A 27,477-nucleotide genomic window follows, 5' to 3' on the forward strand; every position below is an offset into this window, starting at 1 on the left:
TGTGCTCACCCCGAATAAATTAACGTAAGCAGAGGCTGGTGGGTTTAGCTTGGTGGTGGGGCATATGCTCAGTATACCTGAAGCCAACTCTGAGCCCCATTTTAAAAAAAAAGGATCAGTATCAAATGGTACAATAAAGAACCAAGCAGGGAACAGGGGCACATGCCTTTAGTCCTGGCACTCAGGAGGCAGAAGCAGGCAGATCTTGTTTGCTTTTTTATTTTTCAAGACAGTGTTTCTCTGTGTAACAGTCCTGGCTGTACTATAACTTCTTTGTAGACCAGGCTGGCCTCAAACTCACGGAGATCCATCAGCCTCCTGAGTGCTGGGATTAAAGGTGTGCGCCACCACCGCCCCACAGAGGACAGACCTTTAAGTTTGAGGCCAGTGTGGTCTACATAGTGAGTTCTAGGCCATTAGGGCTACCAAGAGAAACCCCTTTTCTCAAGCCAAGTCCTCCTACCTTGTAGTACCAGTGTCCCTTTCATTGGTAGTCCTGTAAGCACTCTTGAGAATTGTCACATACATCTATGTGTTTACTTTCTCTTCTTCACAACGCACTTTTATTCTGAGGACCACATTTCCTGTAGCTCCCTTGGCTGGGCCTTCTGAGTACCACACTGCAGGTTTTCTTCCTGCTTATAGGGGCCCTGGGCCAGCGAGTCTCCTTTAAAGGACCTAGGAAGGTGGGGTTCTCCAGGGTCCTCCCCCTTATCTTTCATCTTCCTTCCAGTGTTCCCCTTAGTCATGCAGTAGATGTGGACCATTCTTCCTGAGTTTCCACCTAAATATACTTCTTAGCTACTGCTTAGAACTACTGGCCAAATTAATATGGGACTACAATACCCAGTTTGCTTTCCTCTAGATGAGACCCTCCCTGCCTTCCTTGCCTACCACGTTACCAAATCACAAAACACTGCAACCTTTGTACCTGAACCCTCTCAGTTGGGTCTCTGCAGTATTCCTGAGCCTCTCCCACTGTTGGAAAGTCTGGCTAATACCCCTCCCTCCCTCCATCTCCATCTTCTGCTAAAGCTTATGGCAACTTTGACATTTGAAACAGGCATTAGGGCCAATCTCAAAACCTTTTGCCTGTCCAAGAAGGGTAAGGTGGAGTCCCAGAGCCCTCATGTGAGCACAGCCCTTGCCACCCCCAGGCTCTGCCCTCCTCAGCCCTGCTTTGGTTCGCCTGGTCCTAGCAATAGTCTTCTATCTTCCTAAAGGTCACTCTGCCAAGTCTTCCCACCCTGGAAGTTAAAATGTCAAAGTTATGTCTTGATCCTACTCCAGGTGCCTGGTACACATGGGTGGAACTTCCTCTTGAGATCACTGCTCCAATTTGTACAATGAAGTCTCTCAAAAAATGTCCTGGGTGAAATATAAGTAAGCTTGATGAATCAAAATAAATACTTTGCAAGGAAACAACTACCACCATCAAGATGTTTCTGAAAATTTGAAAACACGAGACAGAAAATCAAGAAAACCTCCAGATTCTACCCTCAAGGGGCACAACCACATCTGTAGATAAAGACTACATGCTGGGGGCTGGAGAGATGACTCAGTGGTTAAGAGCACTGGTTCTCCCAGAGGACCTAGGTTCAATTCCCAGCACCTCCCCCTCCCATGGCAGCTTACACGTGTCTGTAACTCCAGTCCCAGGGGATCTGATACTTTCACACCAATGCACATAAAATAAAGTTAAATTATTAAAAAAAGATTGCACGCTGTACTGCTAGAACAGACTAGGTCCAACTCCACAGGTTCTATACAAGCCATTTATTTGAAATGCCAACTATATGTAGGATAGTCAGTGTTACATGCTTATCAGTAACAGTAGAAAAATAGAACCAGTGAAAACCTCTGTACAATTGTGATGGTACTCAAAAGAGAAATGTATCGTTTACAATGCTTCACACAGACGAGTTCAAGTTTGGAGGTACCTAAATAAAAATACTATTTATTTCTTTAAAAAACACTATGTACAATTGAAGCGTAAACAAGTCTTACAAAGTACTGGTTATGCAGGTTGTAGAAAACACTTGCATAGGACATGAAATCAGTTTAAGAAAGATTTCTGAGCCTTTAGCATTGAAGGCACTTGACTCTACCATTAACAGCACAACCACAAGAAACTCGGTGGTGGAGGCCAGATGTGGCACATACATGGCAAGGGGAGCTCAGGAACCTTGGGCTTTCAGCCGCCCCATCTAAGAGCAGAATTCCCTAGGGCCTACCCAGACAATCTGCAGTCATGTGCAGGTTCACCCGAGGACTCTTCCAGAGCTTATCTGATCTCAGAGCTCACATAAACACACAAGTAGAAGATATTTCCAAGACACAAACTTGCAAACAGTCATTCTATAGAAATGGCTGCAGCATTATAATATTCTGAATATGGAAGATTGGTACAGTCATGGATATATATTTTTGAGGGAAAACAAAATCAAAAGACTTGCTCAGACAATAACCACACGAAAACTAGTACAACTGATGGGACAAAATAACACACTTTACAGAGCACTGTTCACACAGCAGTGTTGAGAGAAGATAGTAAAACACCTCTAGGGCGTGCAGAATAGCTCTTAGCAAGATTATCTGAATGAGGCTTGAAAGTAACTACATGGTAGACATTGTGAACCACTGCAGACCCGGGAATAGCACCCATCACTGCGGCAATAATAGTCTATTGACTACAAAGAGCTTAACTCAGCCCTAAGAAACACATGGATGCCTTATCACTGTAAAACAATGGCCTTATGCAAATTTCGTGAAATGTATTTTTCCCTTAAAAGGCAAGTTCAGTATTATGAAGACAAATCTCCTTTGCTGTAGACACTGGGAGTGCTGATCCTCAACTCCAGAGAATGCACCTGAGAGGTCAGCTTCGGCCCAGCTGGCGCCACATGGCATTCACCGGCTTCCATTGCGTGCTGTAGCATCAGCTTCATCCAATGTACAAGAGTTGTGTCCATCGCGAGAACTTCAACAAGCAAGGAAAGATGATGCAATACAAGATAAATGTTCAAAACAAAACAAAAAGCCCTAAAGCCAGAGGACAGCCAATGAGGAAGCAGAAATCAAGATTAGGTTTAGTTCGTAAGAGGTACAGAAAGACAAATAAAATTAACCCAGTAAGCCCTAAAAGCTCAATATGTCACTAGAACACTAGGCCAGCTCGGACCTAGGGACGACACTCAGAAATAAAGTCAATGGGGGTGTAAAAGGGAGATGGTATATTAGGATTTATGTTTTGGATGATTTTAGTTTTTCTCCTTATGAGCAACAGGTGACTTTAAATGTAAGTTATTTTTCAAAATTTCAGAACTAAAACAAAAATACAAGAAAAGGATCAACAGCATCTTGAGAACCTAAGCAGTGGTTCCCCAGCCTCAGCACTCAGAGGGACTGGAATGGTGATTGTCCAAATGGCCTGATTGTCCCTGGCCTCAAAAGGAGATCTGGGATTTTGGTTCTTAATAAATTTCTATACTAAGAAAAATGCCAGTTCCTGTGGCCTATTGTTTTATAATACATAAATACCTTCTTTTCTGAGACTGACCCTATCCAAACTTCACATTTTTAAGTACAGCATTAAAAAAAACTTCATAGATGAGTTCACAGCCAGAGGCACAGATCTAACATCCCACTAACACCTGTCCTATCACACACAAAACCACATTTGTTTATCTTCTCAAAGTCACACCATTCCACAACCCCACAGATTAAAGCAAGATTTTCCTGTATGCACACAGTTTGGCCAGGTAATTTACTAAGTCACTAAAAACAAACATTATAAATTAAATAATACTATGAACAGTATCTACTAATTTTTTATAATTACAAGTGTGGATAGGAAAGCACATTTAATGAATTTTCAGGAAAATGAAGTGTGATACAAATGGTCCTAAAATGTAGAAAAACAAAACCTGTCAAGAGGTGAGAAAGCTTTAGGTGTGCTTGCTTCTCTCTGCAGTTACCTGCACAATACGGTCTGATCTGGAAAAATCCCAAACCGTATAAAATAATTCCTGTCAATAGGTCCCAGACACACAGGGGAGGAACAGAACAGAATTGCTTTTTGCTTCTGCTATCTGATACTGTGCTTCAAAAGACACCAACTCTTAAAAAATGAGCAGAGCCCTGTGGGTTTCTGACTTTAGGAAAGAAGAGCCTTAAAGGTGATGTAAGCCCACCTTATAGCAGATGTGCCTGCCCTGTGCAAGCCTTGAGCTCAGGATTCCATCACCAGGGTCAGCCACAGTCAGCGGATGCACGAGCAGCAGCTAACTAGCCAGGCAACAGAACTAGTGGCAGCGATTGCCGGGGTGTACAGAGATGGGCACCTTCCCATCTGTGAGATTATCTATTGTTAGGACTGTTTAAGTGTCAGATCATTCCTGAGTGTATATCCACAGGGTAAAGTGGGAAAAGACCATATGAGAAACTACAGTTTCAGGAGAGATCAGAGTTGCCAATACCTAATAGAAACCTACTTACTTCAAAGTGCGTGTAATTCATTTATACGGTAGCTCGTGCTCCCTAACCCTGCATAGTTTTCGAGTGTGAATGATTCCTAATTGTATGTACACACACAGAAAAGAGGTTCCCAAATTCCTTCTCCACAAAGAATGTTCAGGAAGTTTCTTTTCTTCTAAGTGCTACGGCTGTGTGTGTTTATATAAATACAAAGTGAATGTCCAAATGATACCGAAGTGATTAAAAACTTAAATAACAATATATTTACATCGGAGAGTAAGAAACAACAAAATAAGACAAATCCAAAAGCAGTCCTTAGCTCACATACTACCCTTCCAAGGGAAAGGACTGTGAAAATCCCCATGTGCTCAGTAATTCAGAAAATGCCAAACCAGCACCTCCGGTGGAGTTCAAGTAGGACATGTAGTGTTTTACTGAAAACAAAATAGTTTTTTGGTGGTAAAGTATTATGAATCATACAACTTTGAATATGATACCAAAAATCCAGACATACTTTGAAAACATTAAAAAAAAATGTATGCTTACAAATACCAAATGACATACATAAGACTGAAGCCCTTTTGGTTTTCTTTGTTTTCCACAAAATGCAAGACAACCAAAGGCAGTCACTTCCCCAAACACAGTGAGTCACATGAAGAGCCAGGCCCATCAGTGTGCCCTGTGTGCACACATCATCATCTCCACTACTTTTTTTTTTTTTTGAGGCAGGGGCTCACATAGCCTAGTCTTCAGTTCATTTGTAACCCAAGATGACCTTGAACATCTGATCTGCTGCCCCCCCCCCCCCCAAGTGCTGGGATTACAGGTGTGCATGTCCATATCCAAGCCCCAGCTCTACTGTTTTCTAATACTAAGGTCTAATTTTCTTAGACCTTTTGGAGTGAGTAACTCTACTCCAGAATCTACAAGGGCCCTTACAATGTCTGTACTATGATTACACATTAGCCACAGACTGGGTATCAAGGCTTTTCTCCTTCCTGTTCTTTACTGAACCTAAAAATTTTAAGGCCTGGACTGGACTCCTGTTGTGGGGAATGAAGATTGGCTTTCATGACTTATAAAAAAAGAATGACATTAGATTTATGGAGACTGAGTAGGAAGATTTCTGAACTGAAACAATCACTGAAAGAGAGAGGAGCGTTTGATGTGCTGTTCTTTGGAATTTCTATAATTAAAAAATAAACACAACTATTTTGTAAGAAAATACATCTTAGTGTGCAATCCAATGCACGTGGAAACTGGTAGATGATAGATAAAATGCAAAAAAGTATGAAAATACAGTCCTTTAAATGTGGCAATAAAGTTTAACACACTGTTATAAAATCAATACAAATAAAACAAATGTACAAGTGCAAAAAAAATTAGTCATCTGAAAGAAGAAGAAAGCGCCAGCTTGCTTTCTCTTTAAGATGCGTCCCACACAACTGTTACACACAAAAGAGACGGATGCAGCATTCAAAGTAACCCTCAGCATGCCATGTATAATAAACATATATACACATAGAAACTAGAATAAAATGTGAGACTGAGCTGGCATCAATAAACCGGTCAGTAAGTTGTTGGGCTACATCATAAAACAGGATGTTTCACATCTCAGGCACAGACTCGAAGCTGCTTTCAGAGGGCAGACTTTTTGTAGAGAAAGTCTGGCTTGCTCGGTGACCTCCTTCCTCTGCTTATGGAATCATCCCTTTCCAGATCTGTGTTTCTCTGAGCTCCATGGCTCAAGGACTCACTGTCTGTCAGTCTTCTACTAGATCGCTCTTCTAGAGCTTCAGAGCTACATGCAGAATGGGAAGGAGGTCTGTTAGGTGTCAGCCCAAAAGTCAAGTCTGTTTCCACTGTAGTTCGTGCCCTGACATGAGCTGCACCATTGCCAGCATTTTCTGAGGCTGCTGAAGGAAAGTCTGACCTCTGGGGAGGCTGCTCAACAACATCCAAGCGTATTGGTTCACTCTTCTGCTTGTGGAGATGCCCATCGGGAGAAAGTGGATATTCTCTCCTAGCGTCTTCCTGTTTTTTAGGAGAAGTCTGACCAGGTAGGTAAACTGACTTTAAGCCATTTGGTGATGCCTTATTGTGGCTGTACAAGTCTGGACCAAAATATCTACCATGTGAAGGGGAAGGAGTGCGCCTGCCAGGAGCAGGAGTGGAAGGTCTGCAGGCAGCATTTGAGAAGTCATAGAGATCTGGGTATTCCTGCTGATTTTCTCTACCATCTGCTTTCTGCTCTAGTGAATGTTTTTTTCGAGACGTGTGTGTATGTCTCTGTGGAATACATGAGAGATGCTGGGGAGGCCCTGGTCCTGCTTCAGAAACTGGCTGACATAATTCTGTGTCTGCAGCAAGCTCTGGGAGCCTCCTGTCCTTGAGTGACAGTGTAGACACCCCCATGGCGATATCTGGCATCAAATCATTCAGCACAGGCTGTGTACACTGAAACAGAAACAAATGGGAATGATAAAAAAGAAAAAAATAACACATTTCTTTTCAATCATTTGAAGATTACGAAGTATAATTAAACAAAATTATACGCGCATAAGAACAATATAAATCACTACACTTCTGTATAGAGGTTATTGCTGTTAGCACTATGTAGCTTTCTATCTTTGTACCTATGAATCTGTACTAATCTCAAAATTTGATGTACATACAATTACGTCACTTAATTTTGAGATTACTTGATTACCATATAACATTTTCCTGTATTGGTGAGATATAATTTATTTATTCTCCTACTAGGTTTCCCCCACCTCTCTTCTCTCTCCTTCATCTTATCCCATTCTGAGATAATGGCTAATCTGGCTAGCCGTCTTACTCTGGGGAATCCCTTTTTAACCTTCTGAGACTGGAAGTAGAAGTGGGCTATCACGTCCTCCAGGCTTTTATGTGGGCTCTGGTGATCTAAACACAGGTCTGGCGTTGGAGAGATGGCTCAGTGGTTAAGGGCACTGTCTGCTCTTCCAGAGGGCCTGGGTTCCATTCCCAGCATCCACATAGTGTAACTGTAATTCCAGTTCCGGGGGATCCAACATCCTTTCCTTACCTTCATTGACACCAGGCATGCATGTGATACACAGACTATATGCAAGTAAAACAATGATCCACGTAAAAAAAAATTAAAAACAAACAAACAAAAAACCCAGCCAACTTGGGGCTTTTTTGTTGTTGCTGTTTGTTTTTTTGAGACAGGATTTCTGTGTTGCTTTGAAACCTGTCCTGGAACTAGCTCCTGTAGACCAGGCTGGCCTTGAACTCACAGAGATCAGCCTGCCTTTGCCTCCGGAGTGCTGAGATTAAAGGCTTGTGCCACCACCGCCTGACCCAATTTCGGTCTTTATGCGTGCACAAGAAGACTAAAATGCAAAGCTACCTACCTCTCACATCACTAGTTTGGTTCTTTGAGAGAGGGTTTTACTATGCGGCCCTGGCTGGCCTGGGATTTGCAGCAATCCTCATTCTTTGCTTCTTGTGCACAGGGATTACAGCCATGCCATTATACCCAGCTTTTTAATTTTCTACATTGAACCCATCTTTCTACCTCAAAACTCCTGAAATTCAAGCAACCCTAACCCTGTGGATGGGCCACCTAGCTTCTATTATTAAAAATTCGGGCATTTACATTTTTCTACTGTATTCAGGAATGTATGAGTGAATATATTAATAAATAGCCTTTAAAGCAAATTGTACTTAATATAAAATAGAACTTCTGTAACTATAAGGCTTGGCCATTGGAAAGGAAGGAGGAAGGGCCCAGAAGGGGAAAGGATAATAATCTGACTCAAGGTATATACTAGCTCAACACTCAACAATGAGGCTATTTTATTTTTCTCTACCAAACGCTGCTGACAGCACATGATGGAATACTAAGAACTAGAAGCCATTGTTATTTTTCTCAAATCTATTACATAAAACAGAAGTCTAAACTCTAGAAACTCAAAGCTCAGATGAAAAACCCCCTCTCAACTACCACCTACTTGCCCTAGCAACCAACGCTGAGTAAAATGGATCTGATGGATTAGGTGGCTGGAGGTGGAGACGTGCATGAGGACTTATCAGTCACAGTGCTTAGGCGAACAGAAGATGCTACATAAGTGCTTGCACAGAGGATCAGACACTGGGATACATGTGCACTGCTCAATCACTGTACTACATTCACTTGGCAGTGATCAGGAAGCCACCTCGGGTCGGTCTATTTGTGCTTGTTCTCCTTTCCATTCCCTGGAGGGAATTGCTTCCAGTCAGTAACACTTCTGGGTGTTGCTAAGTCCCAGCAGGGTCCCTGGAGCTGGAGGAACAGCTCCCAAGGGCTTATGCCTTTGTTTTAGAAAAAGTTATCTAAGTGTAGACTTACCACTTGCTTCTCAGATATTATTGCTGATGAAGCGGCAGCAGCAGCTGCTGCAGCAGCAACCGTCTGTCTTCCCAGGCCTGTGGTGTTGGTACAATCGGGAGGTGCTACTTTAACACCTGGCAGATAGACTGGGGTGGGGCCAGGTTTAGGAGCTGTTCTGGAGTGAAACAGTGAATGATTGCAGGGGTAAGAGAATGAACGAGAAGGGTGATGACTGGGAGGCCTCGGTTTCCAGCCTGTCTTGAGCTGGTTATGGATTGGGGTAGCTGGAGGGTGGTATGGAGGGGGAGGAGGGGGCAAAGGTGGATGGAAGGCCACAAAAGAGTCCAGGTCTGTAAACATGGTTTCTGCTGTAGGGGTACTGTTAACACGACATCTCCCAGGCTGTCTCATTGTCAAGAGCGGACTTTCATCCCCAAAACGTTCATCAGGAAAGAACTTGTGAGGATTCTAAGAAAGAATTAAAAAAAAAAGTTAGAATTTTAGCCTAGGCTGCCCTTGAGCTTCACATCTCACCCTCCCTATTGTTGGGATTATAGGTGTGTACCACTGCCAGACTGTTCTTATACTCCTGACCTCTGTCTGTCTCAGTATTCCAAGTGCTGGGATTAAATGTGTGTGCCACTTCATATGGTTTTAGGTTTGTACCTTTATTAGCAGTCATTAAATGGAAATTTACAGGTTGAGTTAAGCCAGGTATTAAAAACAAACACAACTTTTAGCAGAAGTGAAAAGCTTAACATGGTTTTCTATGTCAGAAGCCCAAAGGAAAAACGGACCTTACTGAGCATACAAAGGACTAGAGTGCAACCTAGGCAGCACAGCCAAAGCTGCTCTACTGAATATTCTAGCAGGCACATATGCAGATCAGTCAGCTTTAATAAGATCCTGTGACAAAATCAAACACCAGGAGTAAAACAATTCAAATGTGCCACTGCTAAAAAAAATAAGATTAACATAAAAACTAAGGATGGGGCTGGGCAGTGGTGGCTCATACTCTAATAATCCCAGCACTCAGAGCAGGAGGCAGGTGGATCTCTGTGAGTTCAATGCCAGCCTGATCTACAAAAGGGAGTTGCAGCCAGTGTTGCAGTTGTGACACAGAGAAACCTTGGGGGGGGGGGGCAGCGTGTATGTGCAAAACAAACAAAAAACAAGAAGGGATATTTCTAGAAAGTTTCTGATACAACATCTAAGTATCTGTTTGAAATATATATAGAATATCATTCTTTCCTACTATGTATTAGTGAGTTAGATTAAGATAATAATAGAGAAAATTTCTACATAATTTATGAGATTAAGATACTTTAAAAAAGAAAGCATACGCCAGAAGATACAATTTAAAATGGCAAAGGGAATAGAAATGAAAACACCAATATACTACTAACATTGAAGGGGGAAGCTTTCAAGGTCTTAGCCATAAACAAGGAACTATTGGCAACAATAGGAAAGTGGGAGAAATACTGTTCTCCAGGGGAGGGCACAGCAACTGGCTATTCAATGCTAAACAGTCCTGGAAATATACACACAAGCAACACGATATACACTGAGCAGGTTGTATTTACAAAGTCAGGAATACATACATATACACACATACACACCCCCAATAATAGTTAAAGAGAGGTTATTAATTTGAAAGACAGCAAGGAGGAGGATACATGGGAGGGGTGGGGCAGGGAGAAATGATACTATATTATAATCTCAAAAAATTAAAAAAGTTAAATATCATACTGTGTAGCCTTATTGACGGAAATAATAGTAAAGAAAGACCTAAATTATTTGCTTGCCAAAGGGAACCATGCCACAGTAACCATTTGCAAGAGTCAATCAAGGTTAATGGTATTTGGGGGTAAGAAAGTTTGCATCACTAACTAGATGAAATTTATTTATAGTTATCTTTTAGATATTTTCATCATTAGACTATTCTACAAGCCCTATTTTAACTAAAACTATTACTGCTTTTGTATCTAATTACTAGAAATGAGGGCTTGTTTTTTCTTGCTAGGTTAAAAAAATAAATAGAGGCACCTGTTCCACGAGTCTCAGGCTTGTGCCCTCCCACCCCCCTCCTTTCCTCCCCTCCCTCCGCCTCAGACAGGGTTTCTCTGTGTAGCCCTGACCATCCTGGAACTTGCTCTGTAGATCAGGCTGGCCTCAAACTCAGAGATCCACCTGCTTCTGCCTCCTGAGTGCTGGGATTAAAGGTGTGTGCCACCACTGCCTGGCTAGGCTTGTGTTTGAAAACAACTTCTAAGGGAAAAGAGAGAAGAAACAAGACACTTGGAAGACCTGTAAGTATAACAGAGTCAAACTGGAAATCCAGTAACCAAAGAGTGAGCAGTGAGGTCTGGAGTTTTCTATTCCTCTTCAATCTCCACTGAGATACAATTCTGTAGTAGCCACCTATTAGATGCTTATTCTGTCCCAGATACATTGGTGCTTTATAGCACATTCTATCTTCACTTTGCAGCTGAGGAAAGAGCTGTTCCAGTGGTTAAAGGACTCGATCTGCTCAACAGTTCAGGAAGCAGTAGAGTCAACTCTGCTCAGGTTGCTCTACCACACTGCCTCTTACCAGGAGAAACCTGCAGGCTATTACAGACACCAGAGGCAGCAAAAGAACAAGTAGGAAGAAAAAGCAGCTCAGGTGACACACCTGACATTCATGGCTCCCTCTTCCCCTTCAGTATTATGTTCTACCTGCAAGAGCTCTGCAGCAGCATCTGCAAGACCAAATTCTCTCAGCACTCGGATTTGGATTTCATAGCTGACGGTGGCGCCCTCCCCGCAGTTCAGTGCATAGGCTCTCTGCACCTGCTCCGTGTGCCGCAGTTCCTGCAGGCGCCTCACCATGTCTTTCATAATGAGGAGACGAGGAACTAGAAGGAGAAAGACAGGACAATTCCTGAGCTATACAAGACTACCCACCAAGCCCAAGGAGAAACATGCTATAGCAGAATCTTCTCACTTTTTAAAGATAGTATTTTAATTTCTTGGGAATGTTCAATTTATATGTCTTCAATTATTTTATGAGGTGTTAAAATTTCTCTGTGCCCTAAAAGCTCTTGATTATACTACACAGCTCCTGAGTTGTATCATTTTTGGCCACAGCTCAAATAAAATTTTACTGGTATGTCCCAGCACTCAGGAAGCAGAGGCAGGTGGTTCTCTAGCTCAAGGCCAGCTTGTTCTACTTAAAGAGTTCTAGAACAGCCAGGGCTACAGAGAGAAAACCCGACCAGACAAAAACAAAAAACCAAACTACTTTACTTGTACCTACTCTTTTCAGAAGGTGAGGGTATACCAAATATATTCACCATTAAGGCTGCGATGCAGCTCGGTGAGACAGTGCTTGCCTAGCTTCAATTCCCAGCACCACAAACAAATCGTCAATTGTTTTGAGTTCTGACTACATACTGGGCAGGGGCTGAATTTGAGCATTCAGGGTTACAGAATAAAAGGTGTGAACTCTATTCTCAAAAAATTCTGGCTTTCATTACTATAAGTTAAGTAAGCAAATACAGTGTAGGAAGCAGCACCAGGCTTGACTGAGGGCAGGGGGAAGGCTTCTTAAGACAAGCAGAATCTTGACAAATGAGTGCTCTGGAAATTAAGCAGGCAAAGAAAGCAGGGAAACTTTCTGAGCAGACGTCAGGTGCATGTAACATATGCAAGTGAGAGATAGCAGAACACCACAGTTGGCTTGACAGGAGACTCAGTGCTCAAGGGTGCAAACCGTAAGAATACTGACAGATGACAGGTGAACCATTTGTGCACATTCTGTATATACCAGATAGTCATGTATATAGGGGGATAACAGGACAAGAGCTGTGACTCTGACCAGCACTTTGAAACTACCTAACACAAGTGTGCTAGGTAGTTTTATATCAACCTAATACAAGCTAGAGTCACTGGAGAGGAGGGGACCTCAACTGAGGAAATGCCTCCATAACACCAGGCTGTTGGCTTGTCTGTAGGGTATTTTCTTAATCAGTGACTGAATGGGGGAGGGTCTACCTTACTGTGGTGGTTGCATTCCTGGGCTGATGGTTCTGAGTTCCATAGAAAGCCAGGTTGAGCAAGCCATGGGGAGCAAGTCAGTAAGCAGCACCCCTCCATGGCCTGTGTCAGCTCCTGTGCCTGCCCTGTTTTGAGTTCCTATCCTGACTTCCTTGAGTGATGAACAGTGATGTGGAAGTGTAAGCCAGATAAACCCTTTCCTCCCCTAATTATTTTTGGTTGTGGTGTTTCATCACAGCAACAGTAAGCCTAACTATGACAACAGGCAAGGTGTGGTAGTGCACACCTGTAATACTAGCACTTGGAAGACAGGTAGATTTCTGTGACTTTGATTTTTTTTTTTTTTAATTTTTGGTTTTTCTCTGTGTAGTTCTGCCTGTTTTGGAACTTAACTCTGTAGACCAGGCTGGCCTCAAACTCTGTGACTTTGAGGCCAGCCTGGACTACAAAGAGAATTCCAGGATAGACAGGGCTGTTACAGAAAGAAACTCTTATCTTGAAAAACAAAATAACCAAAAAACCCAAAACACAACAGGAGAAAACAAACAGCCTGGAGCTATCCTGAGTGTAGTTTCATTGGAATATAGGTATGCTCTTTCATTTTGGGTATCAACACACACATTTGTGTGAACACTAAGTAGCTGTGAGTTAGGAACCTGAGCTGAGGCAAATAGGTGATGAAGCCTACAGATCATGACATTAACTGCTAGAATGAGTGCTTACTTTGAACCAGGCAGACTCCTATTAATATAGTTGTGACACTTCTTTAAATCCTCACAATGACACTAGAGAGGAGGCATTATCTGTATTCCGAAGATGAGAAAACTATCGTTCTGTCTAAAGTCATTTACATAAGTGACACAGTTAGATAATCTTCTTCAATAAGTTGCATAGCCTTTCATAGTATGTAGGGAAAGGACAGGAAAAACAAAACCTTGGTAGGCTGTTTCATTAGCTAATGGGAGAGACAGGTTGACTTTTCCTAATCATATTGTGACTGTTTTGGGATTTTGAGGTTAAATTCTTTTTTTGGTTTTTTGAGACAGGGTTTCTCTGTGTAGCCTTAGCTGTCCTGGAACTAGCTCTATAGACCAGGCTGGCCTTGAACTCACAGAGATTTACCTGTCTCTGCTTCCCAAGTGCTGGGATTAAAGGCGTGCGCCACCATTGCCCAGCTTGAGGTTATATTCTAAAATGAAGTTATGCTTGTATGTATCTGTATTGACTCAACTTTAAAAGAAAGCACTACAGGCTGGGTATAGTGGCACAGGTCTTTAATCCTAAAACTTGGGAGATAGAGGCAGGTGTATCTCTCTGAGTACAAGGCCAGTCTGATCTAGCTTCTAAAGGAAAAACAAAAAGAAAAAAGAAAGCATCACTCATGGTAGCAAACCTTCAAATTGTAGAAGCCTCTAAAAAACTCTCTCCTCTCTCCACAATGTTACCAAATGTATACATAAGTAAATATAGAGTAGCCAAATATGACAAAAGCTAACAGTTAAGATACTGTGTAGTTGATGAAAAGTTCTACCACTGTGTCAGTCATCTTTCCTAAGCAGAAATGACTGGTGCTATTTATAATGCCATAGTTTGTTGAATTTACTTTAAATCCTGCAATGGCAACTGGTAAGGGCTGGAAGTTAAGTGTCTGACCACTAATTACCACTCTTTTTGAACACGACAGTTATAAATCAAGCTATGGTCAACCATAAACCAGAATTCCAGCAATCTTGGGTGTGGTGAAACTGGATCTCAAGGAGCTAACTGTGACTGCATTTGGGAGGAGGACAGGGCAGACTACGTCACCTCTTGAAGGTTTTTGCTTTTAAGTAAGAGGTTCATTATGTAGGTCAGGATCTTCTTGTTTTTCTTTCCCTCATGGTTTCTAGGATGACAGTGTGTGCCATCATGCCTGCCTTGAAAAGGCTCTTGTATAACAGAAAAAAGTCTGAATTCCTCTAAATCAGTTCTTAAGAGGAATGATTCTGCCCCACAGGGACAGGAATAATGCACAAAGAGTACTGAAATGTGGGAAGAATTAGCATATGTAAGAGGGTTAGAACAGCAATTATACAAAGAAATAAAAAGGTACTGCCTTACCTGGAATTTCATTGGCTACAACTGATGGAGGGCTTGATTGGTTACTGCTCATCTGCTGGTGGTTGATCATGTGGCAGCACTGTGGCATGGCATTGCTGACCATGTAAAGTGTGTCTGGAACGTTGGACATTCGAACCATTCGGAGTCTCACCAGATCTGTTTGTTCCACCATCATCTCATCCAGCACTGACTGGAACATTGAAAAGGAGCTAGCTGGTCAACCTTCACTAAGGTGAGATCACACTTGCAGCAAGGTTACCATCATCATATAAAAAGGAATGAAATTATCATTTCTCATAATGTTTAAATTGGTAGTGAACAGAATTAAGTGCCCCTCTTTGAATATCTTTTTTTTTTTTTAAAGATTTACTTATTTATTATGTACACAACATTCTGCCTCCATGCATGCCCGAACGCCAGAAGAGGGTGCCAATCTCATTACAGATGGTTGTGAGCCACCATGTGGTTGCTGGGAATTGAACTCATGACCTCTGGAAGAGCAGTCAGTGCTCTTAACCACTGAGCCATCTCTCCAGCCCCTCTTTGAATATCTTAAAAAGATACTTTTTTCACAGGGGCTAGAGAGATGGCTCAGAGGTTAAGATCATTGACTGTTTTTCCAGAGGTCCTGAGTTCAATTCCTAGCAACCACATAGTGGCTCACACCATTTGTAATGAGATCTGGTGCCTTCTTCTGGCCTGCACATATAATAAGTCTTCCCCCCCCCCCCCCAAGACAGGGTTTCTCTGTGGCTTTGGAGCCAGTCCTGGAACTAGCTCTTGTAGACCAGGCTGGCCTCAAACTCACAGAGATCTGCCTGCCTCTACCTCCTGAGTGCTGGGATTAAAGGCGTGTGCCACCACAGCCGGGCCAATAAATAGTCTTTAAAAAAAAAAGATACTTTTTTCCACTTACAGAGATCCACCTGCCTTTGCATTCCAAGTGTTGGGATTAAAAGTGCGCGCCACCACTGCCTGGCGAAAAGATACTTTCTAAAGTTTGACAATAAAAATTGGCCAGAAATAAACTATATACAAATCATAAACAGTGTTTACATATACTAAGTATCAGATGCAACAAAAAATGCTCAAAATACAAAATACTGATTTTTAGGCCAAACAGTATGATATACATCTGTGGTAGTTTGAATGTAACTGGCCCCCATAAGCTCATAGGGAGTGGCGTTATTAGGAAGTGTGGCCTTGTTGGAGGAAGTGTGTCACTGTGGAGGCAAGTTTTGAGGTCTCATATATGTCTGAGCCATACCCAGTGAGATAGTCTACTTCCTGTTGCTTGCATCCTGTTGCTTGCATATCAACATGTAGCAGTTCCTTCTCCAGTACCATGTCTGCCTACATGCTACCGTGCTGCTCCCTGCCATAATTATAATGGACTAAACCTCTGAAATTGTAAGCTGCCACCTCAATTAAATGTTTTCCTTTACAAGAGTTGCTGTGGTCATGTTTCTTCATAGCAATAGAAACCCTAAGACAGCATCTGTTTTTGTTTGAGGGTTTATTTATTTATTTATTTATTTATTTATTTATTTATTTATTTATTATGTTCATAGTGTTCTGCCTGCATGTATGCCTGCAGGCCAGAAGAAAGCACCAGATCTCATTACAGATGGTTGTGAGCTACCATGTAGTTGCTGGGAATTGAACTCAGGACCCCTGGAAGAGCAGCCAGTGCTCTCAACCTCTGAGCCATCTTTCTAGCCCCCTAAGACAACATTTTTAATCCTAGTACTTGGGCTACAGGGGTAGGCAGGTCTCTGTGAGTTCTAGACCAGCCTGGTCTACATAGTGATTTCCAGAGCAGCCAGGGTTAGACAATGAGACCCTGTTACAAAGGGGGATACATAGCTCATAAAAAATTATTGCTACTTAAAAGACCTATAAGACCAATATTATTAAGTAAGTTCTGGGGCATTTATCTCACTAAACTGCAGAATGGATCAAATAATATAATATATGAACACATTCCACATTTACTGAGGAAGAACTCTTCTTAGGCACGGGCCCAGTGCCACACCTGCTAAGTGCAGTCTTGGAGCAGAAGAGAGACTAGATAGCTACTGCATGTGCAACATCAAGGGGTGCACTTATTCCAAAAAGGCCAGACCCAGCAAAGGGGCCTTTCTACCGTTTTAGATTTGCTTACAATGTTGAGCATTCAATTAGTTTCATTCCCTGGAACCCTTGTAAAGGTGGAAAGAGAGTAACTGACTTCACAAAGCTGCCCTCTGACCTGGGCTACAGTACATGTGCCCACATGTACATTATGCACGTGTGGTTGGGTGGGTTAAGGGCACTGGTTGTGTTTGCTTTTTGCCAGGTATAGTAGTGTACACCTTTAACTCTAGCACTTTGGAGACAGAGGCAAGTTAGAGGCTAGTCAGAGGATACAAACTGAGACTCTGTCTCAAAAACCAAACCAAACCAAACCAAACAAACAAAAGCCAAAACACAAAATCTTGTTGATTTCTAAGACTCTATGAGATTTTCAAACTCCACACCAACGATATCTGTGAATACACCTAATAAAACTTAGTATGTTATTTTTCCATTATTATATTTTCTTGGAGAGTTCTCTTTGTTAAAGTACACACAGGGCTTGCTATTTACTGACAAGGTTGAAACTTAGTCTTAAATGTTTACCCTAAAACCAAACTGAACTCAAAAGTCAGCTATTTTGGAACATTACTCCGAGAAATCCCATGTCTCTTAGTTTATGAGGAAGATAAGCAAATGAAGCCTACTTTAGACATTTCCCTGCTCTCCAGATCGTAAAGCACAGCTATGCCATGTAATTACAATGATTTACAAGGCAATGAGGTAAAACACCTCTTAACAAGTTTTTAAAACATCTTTGATAATTAAACATTTCAGAAAATTACTAACAAATTAGAATTTACTTTCATTTTCCCTATTACTAGATGTCTGGGCCATTTCCAAACAGTAAATCTCTGTGTATCTGGTTGGTAATAAACTCCTCTATCATTACCTTTGCTTCTTCCACATAGGGAGAAAACAGCCGAGGACGAACATATATGCCTGCATTTTTTTGCCGTAACCAGGCATTTGACTTTCCTCCTTCAGTTGTAGGAAGCATATCTGATGGGGGAGTACTGATCAAGCCTCTTTTCATCTTAAAAACAAACAAACATTTTTTTAAAAAAAGATAAACAAACAAATATATGCAGTAAATACTAGAATACAACAATATTTACACCTATAAAACACACCACAGAAACTTTGCCACCATTTAAGTAAGAGCTTAGGAATATTATTATGTAAATATAGCAATACCCTAAATGTTTAGTAGTAGTAAAGATTTCAGCAATATATATATACTATAACTGCCCATTTCCTTTAGAAGAATGATGTTTTTACAAAGATACATTAATTTAGATTAATTTGCACAACACTTTACAACTGACTTTTTCCCCTTCCTCATTTTGCTTGCACCCACCCTCAACCGAGACAAAAATAACATGGAATCGGCCTTACTGACAGCACAAGACACTACACAGTGTTCTCTTTCAGGGAGTGTGACCTGAGACCAACCCTAAAATAGCCCAAATCAGAAAATATGCGAACACTTTTCAGTTTATTGGTGAGATTTCTTTAGGCATGGCCCCGTACCAGTGTTGGACCAGGCTGGCCTTGAACTCACAGAGATCAGCCTGACTCTGCCTCCCAAGTGCTGGGATTAAAGGCATGCACAACCACTGCCTGGCTAGTTTAAATTATTTTATTATTATCTATGTGACCACAGATGCCTCATTTAAGCTTAAGGTACTCACTGGAGGGCACCTGTGTGGTTGCGGAATCAGGGAGCCAGAAGATTAAGATATTTAAGTGTCACCCTGTGGTTTCCTCATATATGCTATGAACCCATAAATGAAGCATCTTAGGTCCTACTGTGATAGTAAAGATTAAACAACAGCAACACTAAACACTCAGCACTTGCACCTACTAAGAGAACATGGCAGTCCATACAAGAATCAATCTTGCTGGGAATGCTGATGTGCTGTGAGACAATGATCTTGTACCCTGTCACTTGTATTGTTTTAATAAACCACTGATTGGCCAGTAGCCAGGCAGGAAGTAGAGGCGGGGCCGCCAGAATAGAAGAATTCTGGAAAGAGGAACTGGAGTGCTGGGATTAAAGACATGTATTATTCTTCCTGGTGCTGTGATACTTTTATTTCTTTTTGTATATTAGGCTATGAATTCGTATGGAATAGGCTCCAGCAGTTCAGGCTCCTTCCTTCCCATCAGTCCTCAAAAACTGCTTCTCTGGGTGGAGCAGCCTGGCACTTCAGCTGATTCCAGGTGCCCTTTTTTTTTTCTGATCATTTCCCTTCACCCACTTCAAGAAACTGTCTCTGCTCTTAGAGTGCTTAGTGATTAATGTGCTCTATCTGCACATTAACTCTCTTGGCAACAGTCTTGCATTTAACTTGTTTACAATGATGCCCATGGCATTCTGGGTGACACTGTAGACTTCTGGTTTTGTCATGGTAACACTTATGGGGCATTCCTTTTTGAACAGTGCCCAATCCCTTGATGTCTACAGTATCACCCTTCTTGTAGATTACCATGTACGTGACCAAAGGAACAACTTCATGCTTCCTAAAGGGCCTAGAGAACATACAGAGCATGCCCCTCCTCTTTCCCTTTGTGTTTGTCATTTTGGTGAGTTACTGAAAGATGGCTGTTACAGCAAAAAGCCGTTATTTTTATTATTCAAGGCAGCAAAATATTCTCTTAGATATTCACATAGTCTTGTTTTCAGACTTATTAGAAATTTAAAATACTGTCAAATATTTAAATAATATTAAGCATCTGAGTGTATATACAAATACATGCACACATATTTATTCCTAATAGGGACAGTTTCAGATGGCTCTTGATAACATGTCTAACTGCTATCCCCAGACTGCTACAATCAACAGTGTTAAAAAGGTGCCAATGTATTTCCCACCTAGGACAGTAGCAGCATTTCAAAGCTTACTGGCTCCCTAGGGACAAATAACTTACTACTTTATATAAGTTAGATATAGAAGAAATTTATCCCACTATGATAGAGGCTATATATTACATACTCATGGCTAACATCATACTGAATGGGGAAAAGGTAGAATGTCTCAAAGGAGACAAAGATGACCATTCTTGTTGTCATCTCTACTCAGCACAATACTGGGGTCTTAGCCAAAGCAATTCTGCAAGAGAAAGAAATAAAAAGGATTCAAGATGGAAGGAAATTAAAATGTCATTGTTGGTAGATGTCATGATCTTATTTATAAAAACTTGTTAAATTTTTGGATTTAATAAATTAAGGCTGGGTGGTGGTGGCACACACCTTTTATTCCAGCACTTGGGAGGCAGAGGCAGGCAGATCTCTGTGAGTTCAAGGCCAGCCTAGTCTACAGAGTGAGTCCCAGGACAGCTAGGGCTGTTACACAGAGAAACTGTCTCAAAAAACAATACCCCCCCCCAAAAAACCAACCCCCTCCAAAAAAAAAAAACAACGCCCCCAGAAAACAAAACAAACACCCCCACAACCAAAACCAAAGCCCCCCCAAAACCAAATAAAAGTAGCAAGATTAAAAAAAAAAATCAACACACAACAACCAATAGCATTCCTAAACACTAATAGCTGTATTAAAAAAGTTGAGAAAAGCGTATTATTTATAATAGCTACAAGAAAAAAAATACCTAAGTACAGGGGTTGAGTTTGTAGCCAGTTGGTAAAAGTTTACATAGCAGTCGTAAAGTCCTGGGATCAATCACTAGCACCAAATAAACTGCCTGCAAACCCAACACTCAGGTGGTTGAGGCAGGAGAATCAGAAATTGAAGACTATCTTTGGGAACATGAAGCTGTATTCATAAAAAAATGGAAAAATATACAAGTGAATGGAAAGATAACCTGTTCATAGATAAGAAAAATACTTAAATATCCATAATATCCTGTATTATTGCACTATTTTTTGTTTGTTTTTCAAGACAAGGTTTCTCTGTAGCTTTGGTGCCCGGCCTGGAACTAGCTATTGTAGACCAGGCTGGCCTCAAACTCACAGAGATGCGCCTGCCTCTCCCTCCTGAGTACTAGATTAAAGGAGTGTGCCACCACCACCTAGCAAAAACAAACTCTTTTTCAAACTTGTCTCATGATAGGCATACTGTTTGGTTGGGAAGTGTGCCTGATTTGGTAGTAGCTTGTGCAAAAAACGTTTGGAAAATCAAATATCTATATGCAGTAAAGTTAGATTCCTACCTCTCGCTCCTCACAAAAAGTAACTCCGAGTGGATTAAAAGACATCAAACTATACAATATAAAACACAGGTAAAAGCTTTTAGGCAAGGTTTGCACAGGCAACAAAAGTAAAAAGAGACAAATGGAATTGTATCAAACTGAAAGTTCTGTGCAGGAAACAAGAGTGGGATAAAATACTTGCAAATTTACATCTGATAGAGATTACTATATAAACTGTGAAAGATATTCAATTGTGCTGGTTAGTTTATGTTAAATTGACATAAACTAGGATTATTTGGAAAGAATGAATCTTAATTGAGAAAATGTTTCTATAGGATTGGCCTGTAGGCAAGTCTGTAGAGCATTTTCTTGAATGATAAAGACATAGGTCCAGTCTACTGTGGGCAGTGGTGCCCCTGGGCTGATTGTCATGGGTGCTATAAGAAAGCAGATTTGTGGGCTGGAGAGATGGCTCAGAGGTTAAGAGCATTGCCTGCTCTACCAAAGGTCCTGAGTTCAATTCCCAGCAACCACATGGTGGCTCGCAACCATCTGTAATGGGGTCTGGTGCCCTCTTCTGGCCTGCAGGCATACACACAGACAGAATATTGTATACATAATAAATAAACAAACAAATAAATGAATAAATAAATAAAAGAAAGCAGATTTGCCATGTGGTGGTGTATGCCTTTAATCCTAGCACTTGGGAGACAGAGGCTGATGGATCTCTCTGAGTCCAAGGTCATTCTGATCTACAAAGTGAGTTCCAGGGCAGCTAGAGCTGTTACACATGTGATGTGGGATTTCCTCTGTATGCTGTGAATATGTTTTATTACCACTGGTTAATAAAGAAGCTGCTTTGGCTTATGGCAGGGCAAAGTATATTCAGGTGGGTAATCCAAACAGAGATAGAGAAAAAAGGTGGAGCCAGGCAGATACCACGTAGTTGCGAAAGGAGAAAGATGCCAGAACCTTATCGGTATGCCACAGCCTCATAATGATACATAGATTAATAGAAATGGGTTAATTTAAGATGTAAGAGCTAGCTAGAAATATGACTGAGGAATTGGCCAAACAGTGTTGTAATTAATATAGTTTTTGTGTGATTACTCGGGTCTGGTCAGCTGGGAAACTGCGGTCTAGGTTTACAATGCCGTCTCGAAAGACTAAACAAACAAACAAAAAACAAGCAACGAGGAGCAAGCCAGTAAGCAGCATTCTTACATGGGCTCCGCATCCTTTCCTACTCTGACTTCCTTCAGTGATGGACTGTGCTGAGCAGCTTGTAAGCTGAAATAAACCCTCTCCTTGCCGGGCGGTGGTGGCGCATGCCTTTAATCCCAGCACTTGGGAGGCAGAGGCAGGCGGATCTCTGTGAGTTTCAGACCAGCCTGGTCTATAAGAGCTAGTTCCAGGACAGGCTCCAAAACCACAGAGAAACCCTGTCTCGAAAAACCAAAAAAAAAAAAAAAAAAACCAAAAAACACCTCTCCTCACCAAGTTGCTTTCGGTCATAATATTTTATCACAGCAGTTAAAATCTTAATAAAGACATCAGCTTAGTAGCAAAAATTAAAACTAAAAACCCCTAAAAGACATTTTTCAAAAGAAAGCAAGAGGGTCAAGAGGGCATATGAAAACATGCTCAACATCACTGATCATCATGAAAAAGCAAATTAAAAACACGAGAAGGCAAGTAGGCCTGGGCAAGTTGGTAGAGTTCACCTTTAATTCCAGTAATCTGGAAAGAGGGGAAATATATATATGCGCACAATTCTACTAAAACATTACTTTAGGGGCTAGAGATGGCTCTAGAGCAATCATGAGGACCCAAATTTAGATTCTAGCACTAATGTCACAAGCAAGGTATCCTTCAAAGACCTGTAAACTATCTGATGCTCTCTTTTGGTCTCTGTGCTTAGGTACAAGTGTACACACACACACACACACACACACACACACACACACACACACACACACACACACACACACACGTAGCTTGCAGAGCTCTGATGTCCTCTTTTGATCTTTGTGCCTAGGTACAAGTATACACACATATGCAAACACATAGCCATTGTGTGTGTGTGTGTGTGTGTGTGTGTGTGTGTGTGTGTGTGTGTTTAGAGACAGGGTTTCACTGTAGCTTTAGAGCCTATCCTGGAACTAGTTCTTGTAAATCAGACTGACCTCAGACTCACAGAGATCCGCCTGCCTCTGCCTCCCAAGTGCTGGGATTAAAGGCGTGTGCCATCACTGCCCAAGACACAGCCTTTAAAAAAAAAATCATTTACACAGATTCAACACAATGCCCAGCAAAATTCTTCAAAGACCTCAAAAGAACAGTACTCAACTTCATATGGAAAAGCAAAAAACCCAGGATAGCAAAAACAATACTGTACAATAAAAGAACTTCTGGAGGCACCACAATCCCTGACTTCAAACTCTACTACAGAGTTACAGTACTGAAAACAGCCTGGTATTGGCCTGAAACAGAGAGGAGGACCAATGGAACTGAACAGAAGACCCAGATATCAATCCACACACCTTCGAACACCTGATCTTTGTCAAAGAAGCAAAATATATCACATGGTAAAAAGAAAGCATATTTAACAAGTGGTGCTGGCATAACTGGCTATCAACATGTAGAAGAATGAAAATAGACCCATATCTATCACCATGCACAAAACTCAAGTCCAAATGGATCAAAGACCTCAACATAAAGCCAGCCACACTGAACCTTATAGAAGAGAAAGTGGGAAGTACACTTGAACGCATTGGTACAGGGGACCACTTCCTAAATATAACCCCAGCAGCACAGACACTGAGAGAAACAATTAATAAATGGGACCTCCTGAAACTGAAAAGCTTCTGTAAAGCAAAAGACATGGTCAACAAGACAAAACGACAGCCTACAGAATGGGAAAGATTTTCACTACCCTTACATCAGACAGAGGCCTGATCTCTAAAATATACAAAGAACTCAAGAAATTGGTCATCAAAAGATCACACAATCCAATAAAAAAAATGGAGTATAGACCTAAACAGAGAACTCTCAACAGAGGAATCTAAAATGGCTGAAAGACACTTAAGGAAATATTCAACATCCTTAGTCATCAGAGAAATGCAAATCAAAACAACTCTGAGATTCCATCTTACACCTGTAAGAATGGCCAAGATCAAAAGCACTGACGACAACTTATGCTGGAGAGATTGTGGGGGAAAAGGGAACACTTCTGCATTGCTGGTGGGAATGTAAGCTGGTACAACCCCTTTGGATGTCAATGTGGCGGTTTCTCAGAAAATTAGGAAACAACCTTCCTCAAGACCCAGTAATACCACTTTTGGGTATATATCCAAAGGATGCTCAATCATGCCACAAGGACATGTGCTCAACTATGTTCATAGCACCTTTGTTTGTCATAGCCAGAACCTGGAACAACCTGAATGCACCTCGACCGAAGAATGGATAAGGAAAATGTGGTACATTTACACAATGAAGTATTACACAGCAGAAAAAATAACGACAGCTTGAATTTTGCAGGAAAATGGATGGAGCTAAAAAACATTATTTTGAGTGAGGTAACCCAGACAAAGAAAGACAATTATCACATGTACTCCCTCATAGGTGGGTTTTAAACATAAAGCAAAGAAAGCCAACCTACAAACCACAATCCCAGAGAATTTAGACAACAATGTGGACACTAAGAGATTTACATAGAGATCTAATCTACATGGGAAGTAGAAAGTAGAAAAAGACAAGATATCCTGAGTAAATTGGGAGCATGGGGACTTTGGGAGAGGGTTGAAGTGCGGATGGGGGAGGCAGGGAGGGGAGTAGAGAAAAATGTAGAGCTCAATAAATATCAATAAAAAAACTGAGATAAAATCATTTACAAATTATGGGTTAACTCCATTAACATATATTGCCCCCCTTCTTTCTGTTATTTTCAAGACAATGTCTCTCGTTGCCCTGTGAGTCTTAGAACTCACAGCGATCTACCTGCCTCTGCTTCCGAGTATTGGGATTAAAGTGTGCCCAGCTCTATAAATTTTTAACTAAGTCTAAAACACACTCATAGATGAGTCCATGTTCCTCCTGTGATTTGCTCCTGTTCTTGAAGAGTCTGCAAAGGTAATAATTTCTATCTTTTCTTTTCATAGAGATCAAACTGATTTATACTGATAAATGATCAAATTATTTCCCTTAAAAATTACGTTCCTGAGCACATTCCAGGACAGTCAGGGCAACACAGAGAAACTGTTTCGAAAAACAACAAAACAAATCAAAACAAATCGCCCCAAAACCAAAACACAAAATAAACATACAAAAGACTATGTTCTTGGAATCAAGACCCACTTACCCACAAAACATCAGAACCAAGCACAATTTTTTTGCACCCTGTCAGACACTAGGGACATAACATTGTACCAAACAGATAATTGTTTCTGTCCTCAGGAAATCTAGTTTCAAGTACTTTACTAGTAGGAGAAATTATTATTTTTGATGGTGTCATTAATTTTTTAATTTTTTAAATTGATTTTCATTGAGCGCTACACTTTTCTCTGCTCTCCTCCCTGCCTCTGCCCTCCCCTTCAATCCTCTCCTAAGGTCCCCATGCTCCCAATTTACTCAGAAGATCTTGTCTTCTTCTACTTCCCAGGAGAAATTATTTATAAAAATTAATACAGGATAAGCTTGGCATTCTTTCTCTGAAAGGAATGAAGAAACAAACTTACAGCATCATTTAAGACTTCACTATTTATAGGCAAGATGTGTTCAATCCGCACAAAGGGCAAGAGAGAAGAAAGGACCTCTCGAAGTTCTTCCATGTCCAGGTCTCTTCTTTTCACACCTCTTTTGTTCACACTATGTGCAGTGCCACTCAGTAGGTTTGGCTCTGTGAAACAGAAAAGGAAAAGCCTTCAGTGAAATCCCAATATTCACAGACATAGTCTTTTTCTTTCCAAGAAACTTTTGTGTACATGTGTGTGTGTGGGTGTGTATGTGCCATGGCATTGAGTGTGAAGTTCAGAGTATGATTTTTGGAATTTGGTTCCTTCTTCCATCATGGGTTCCAAGGATCAAACTTAAGTAATCAGACTTGGGCAACAAACACCTTTACCCACTCAGCCATCTTGTTGGTCCTACGGGCAGTTTTACTTTCCTCTCTACTATATAAAACCCTAGTACCATACTTTGTATGTAAGAACATCTGCTTTAAGAAAGGTTATAATTTAATACACAAGTTTTTCAACAAAGAGAAAGTACACTGTCTATAACTCAATGGCCAGTAGCTAGGTAGGAACATTCTTTATGACTTCTCTACTAAATGATTCTTTTTTGTACATTAACTCAAAGTAAGAAAAATGACAATTTGTTAATATCAAGGCTGTGATCAGTTTTAATATAAGAGGCACACTTCAAGGTATATGCTATTTCTAGTCATGGTAGCATGTATGAGAAACTTAATAGATTGCTAAGGATGATGAGTCTGAACTTTTTTCTGATCCTCCTACCTCTACTTCCTAAATTCTGGGATTATAGACACACACTACCATGCCCAACTCAGGCTACTCATGTATAATGGTAATTTAATAATATATTAATCACCTATATACAAAGGAGCAAAATCTAATGTACATTCATTCTGCCTAGTTCTAAGCATCTAAATTTCCTTAACACGGGTCTGTTACTACACATGCGTGAATCTTTAGTATCTGACATTTAAGTCCTCTGTCCTGAACAAGAGATAGTTATTTTTCATTAGGTATTAATGTGACAGGAATATCTAAAGAAAAGTAAATATATTTATGACACTGGTATAAAGAAAATTATAAATTTTCAAAATATTTAATTATATCTGTAATTGAGGGGGCTACATATTTTTCTTAAAATTTGATAATTTTTACAATGAATATGATCTTTATTGTTGATAATAAGTGACAATCTTTTGTTTGTTTTGTTTTTTGGAGATGGGGTCTCACTACATAGCCCTGGCTGTCTTAGAACTCACTATGTAGACCCAAACTGGCCTTTAACTCAAAGAAATCAGTCAGCCCCTACCTCTTCACTGCTGAGAATAAAGGAATGCACCACCATGCCCAGCTCAAATTTTTATTTTGTAAGCAAATACATATTTTTTAAATCACGTGAGAAAAATATATGTATATATTCTCTCTATATAAAGATAATATATATATAGAGAGAAAATAATTTGTATGTTTGTGATGTTGAAGATA

The 27,477-nt window shown here is 40.8% G+C and overlaps 1 protein-coding gene across 4 annotated transcripts in view; it reads right to left on the reverse strand.

Annotated features, from left to right (window-relative positions):
• Nucleotides 1–1,761: 1,761 nt before the first annotated feature.
• Btbd7 (BTB domain containing 7) overlaps nucleotides 1,762–27,477 on the reverse strand; it is a 79,370-nt gene continuing 53,654 nt past the window's right edge. For 2 of the 4 annotated variants that reach the window (XM_050151489.1, XM_050151490.1), the window contains exons 6-11: nucleotides 25,975–26,135; nucleotides 17,979–18,122; nucleotides 14,972–15,161; nucleotides 11,552–11,730; nucleotides 8,852–9,301; nucleotides 1,762–6,933 (exon numbers count right to left, since the gene is read on the reverse strand). In XM_050151489.1, the coding sequence (XP_050007446.1) occupies nucleotides 6,115–6,933; nucleotides 8,852–9,301; nucleotides 11,552–11,730; nucleotides 14,972–15,161; nucleotides 17,979–18,122; nucleotides 25,975–26,135 (1,943 nt within the window). In that variant the 3' untranslated portion in view covers nucleotides 1,762–6,114. Of the gene's footprint in view, nucleotides 6,934–8,851; nucleotides 9,302–11,551; nucleotides 11,731–14,971; nucleotides 15,162–17,978; nucleotides 18,123–18,147; nucleotides 20,203–25,974; nucleotides 26,136–27,477 lie in introns of those variants that run through there. The other 2 variants (XM_050151491.1, XM_050151492.1) reach the window with 2 other exon arrangements.

This window comes from Alexandromys fortis, unplaced genomic scaffold (assembly GCF_014885135.2).
Source record: "Alexandromys fortis isolate MF-2015 unplaced genomic scaffold, M_Fortis_MF-2015_v1.1 scaffold_63, whole genome shotgun sequence".
Classification (NCBI taxonomy): domain Eukaryota; kingdom Metazoa; phylum Chordata; class Mammalia; order Rodentia; family Cricetidae; genus Alexandromys; species Alexandromys fortis.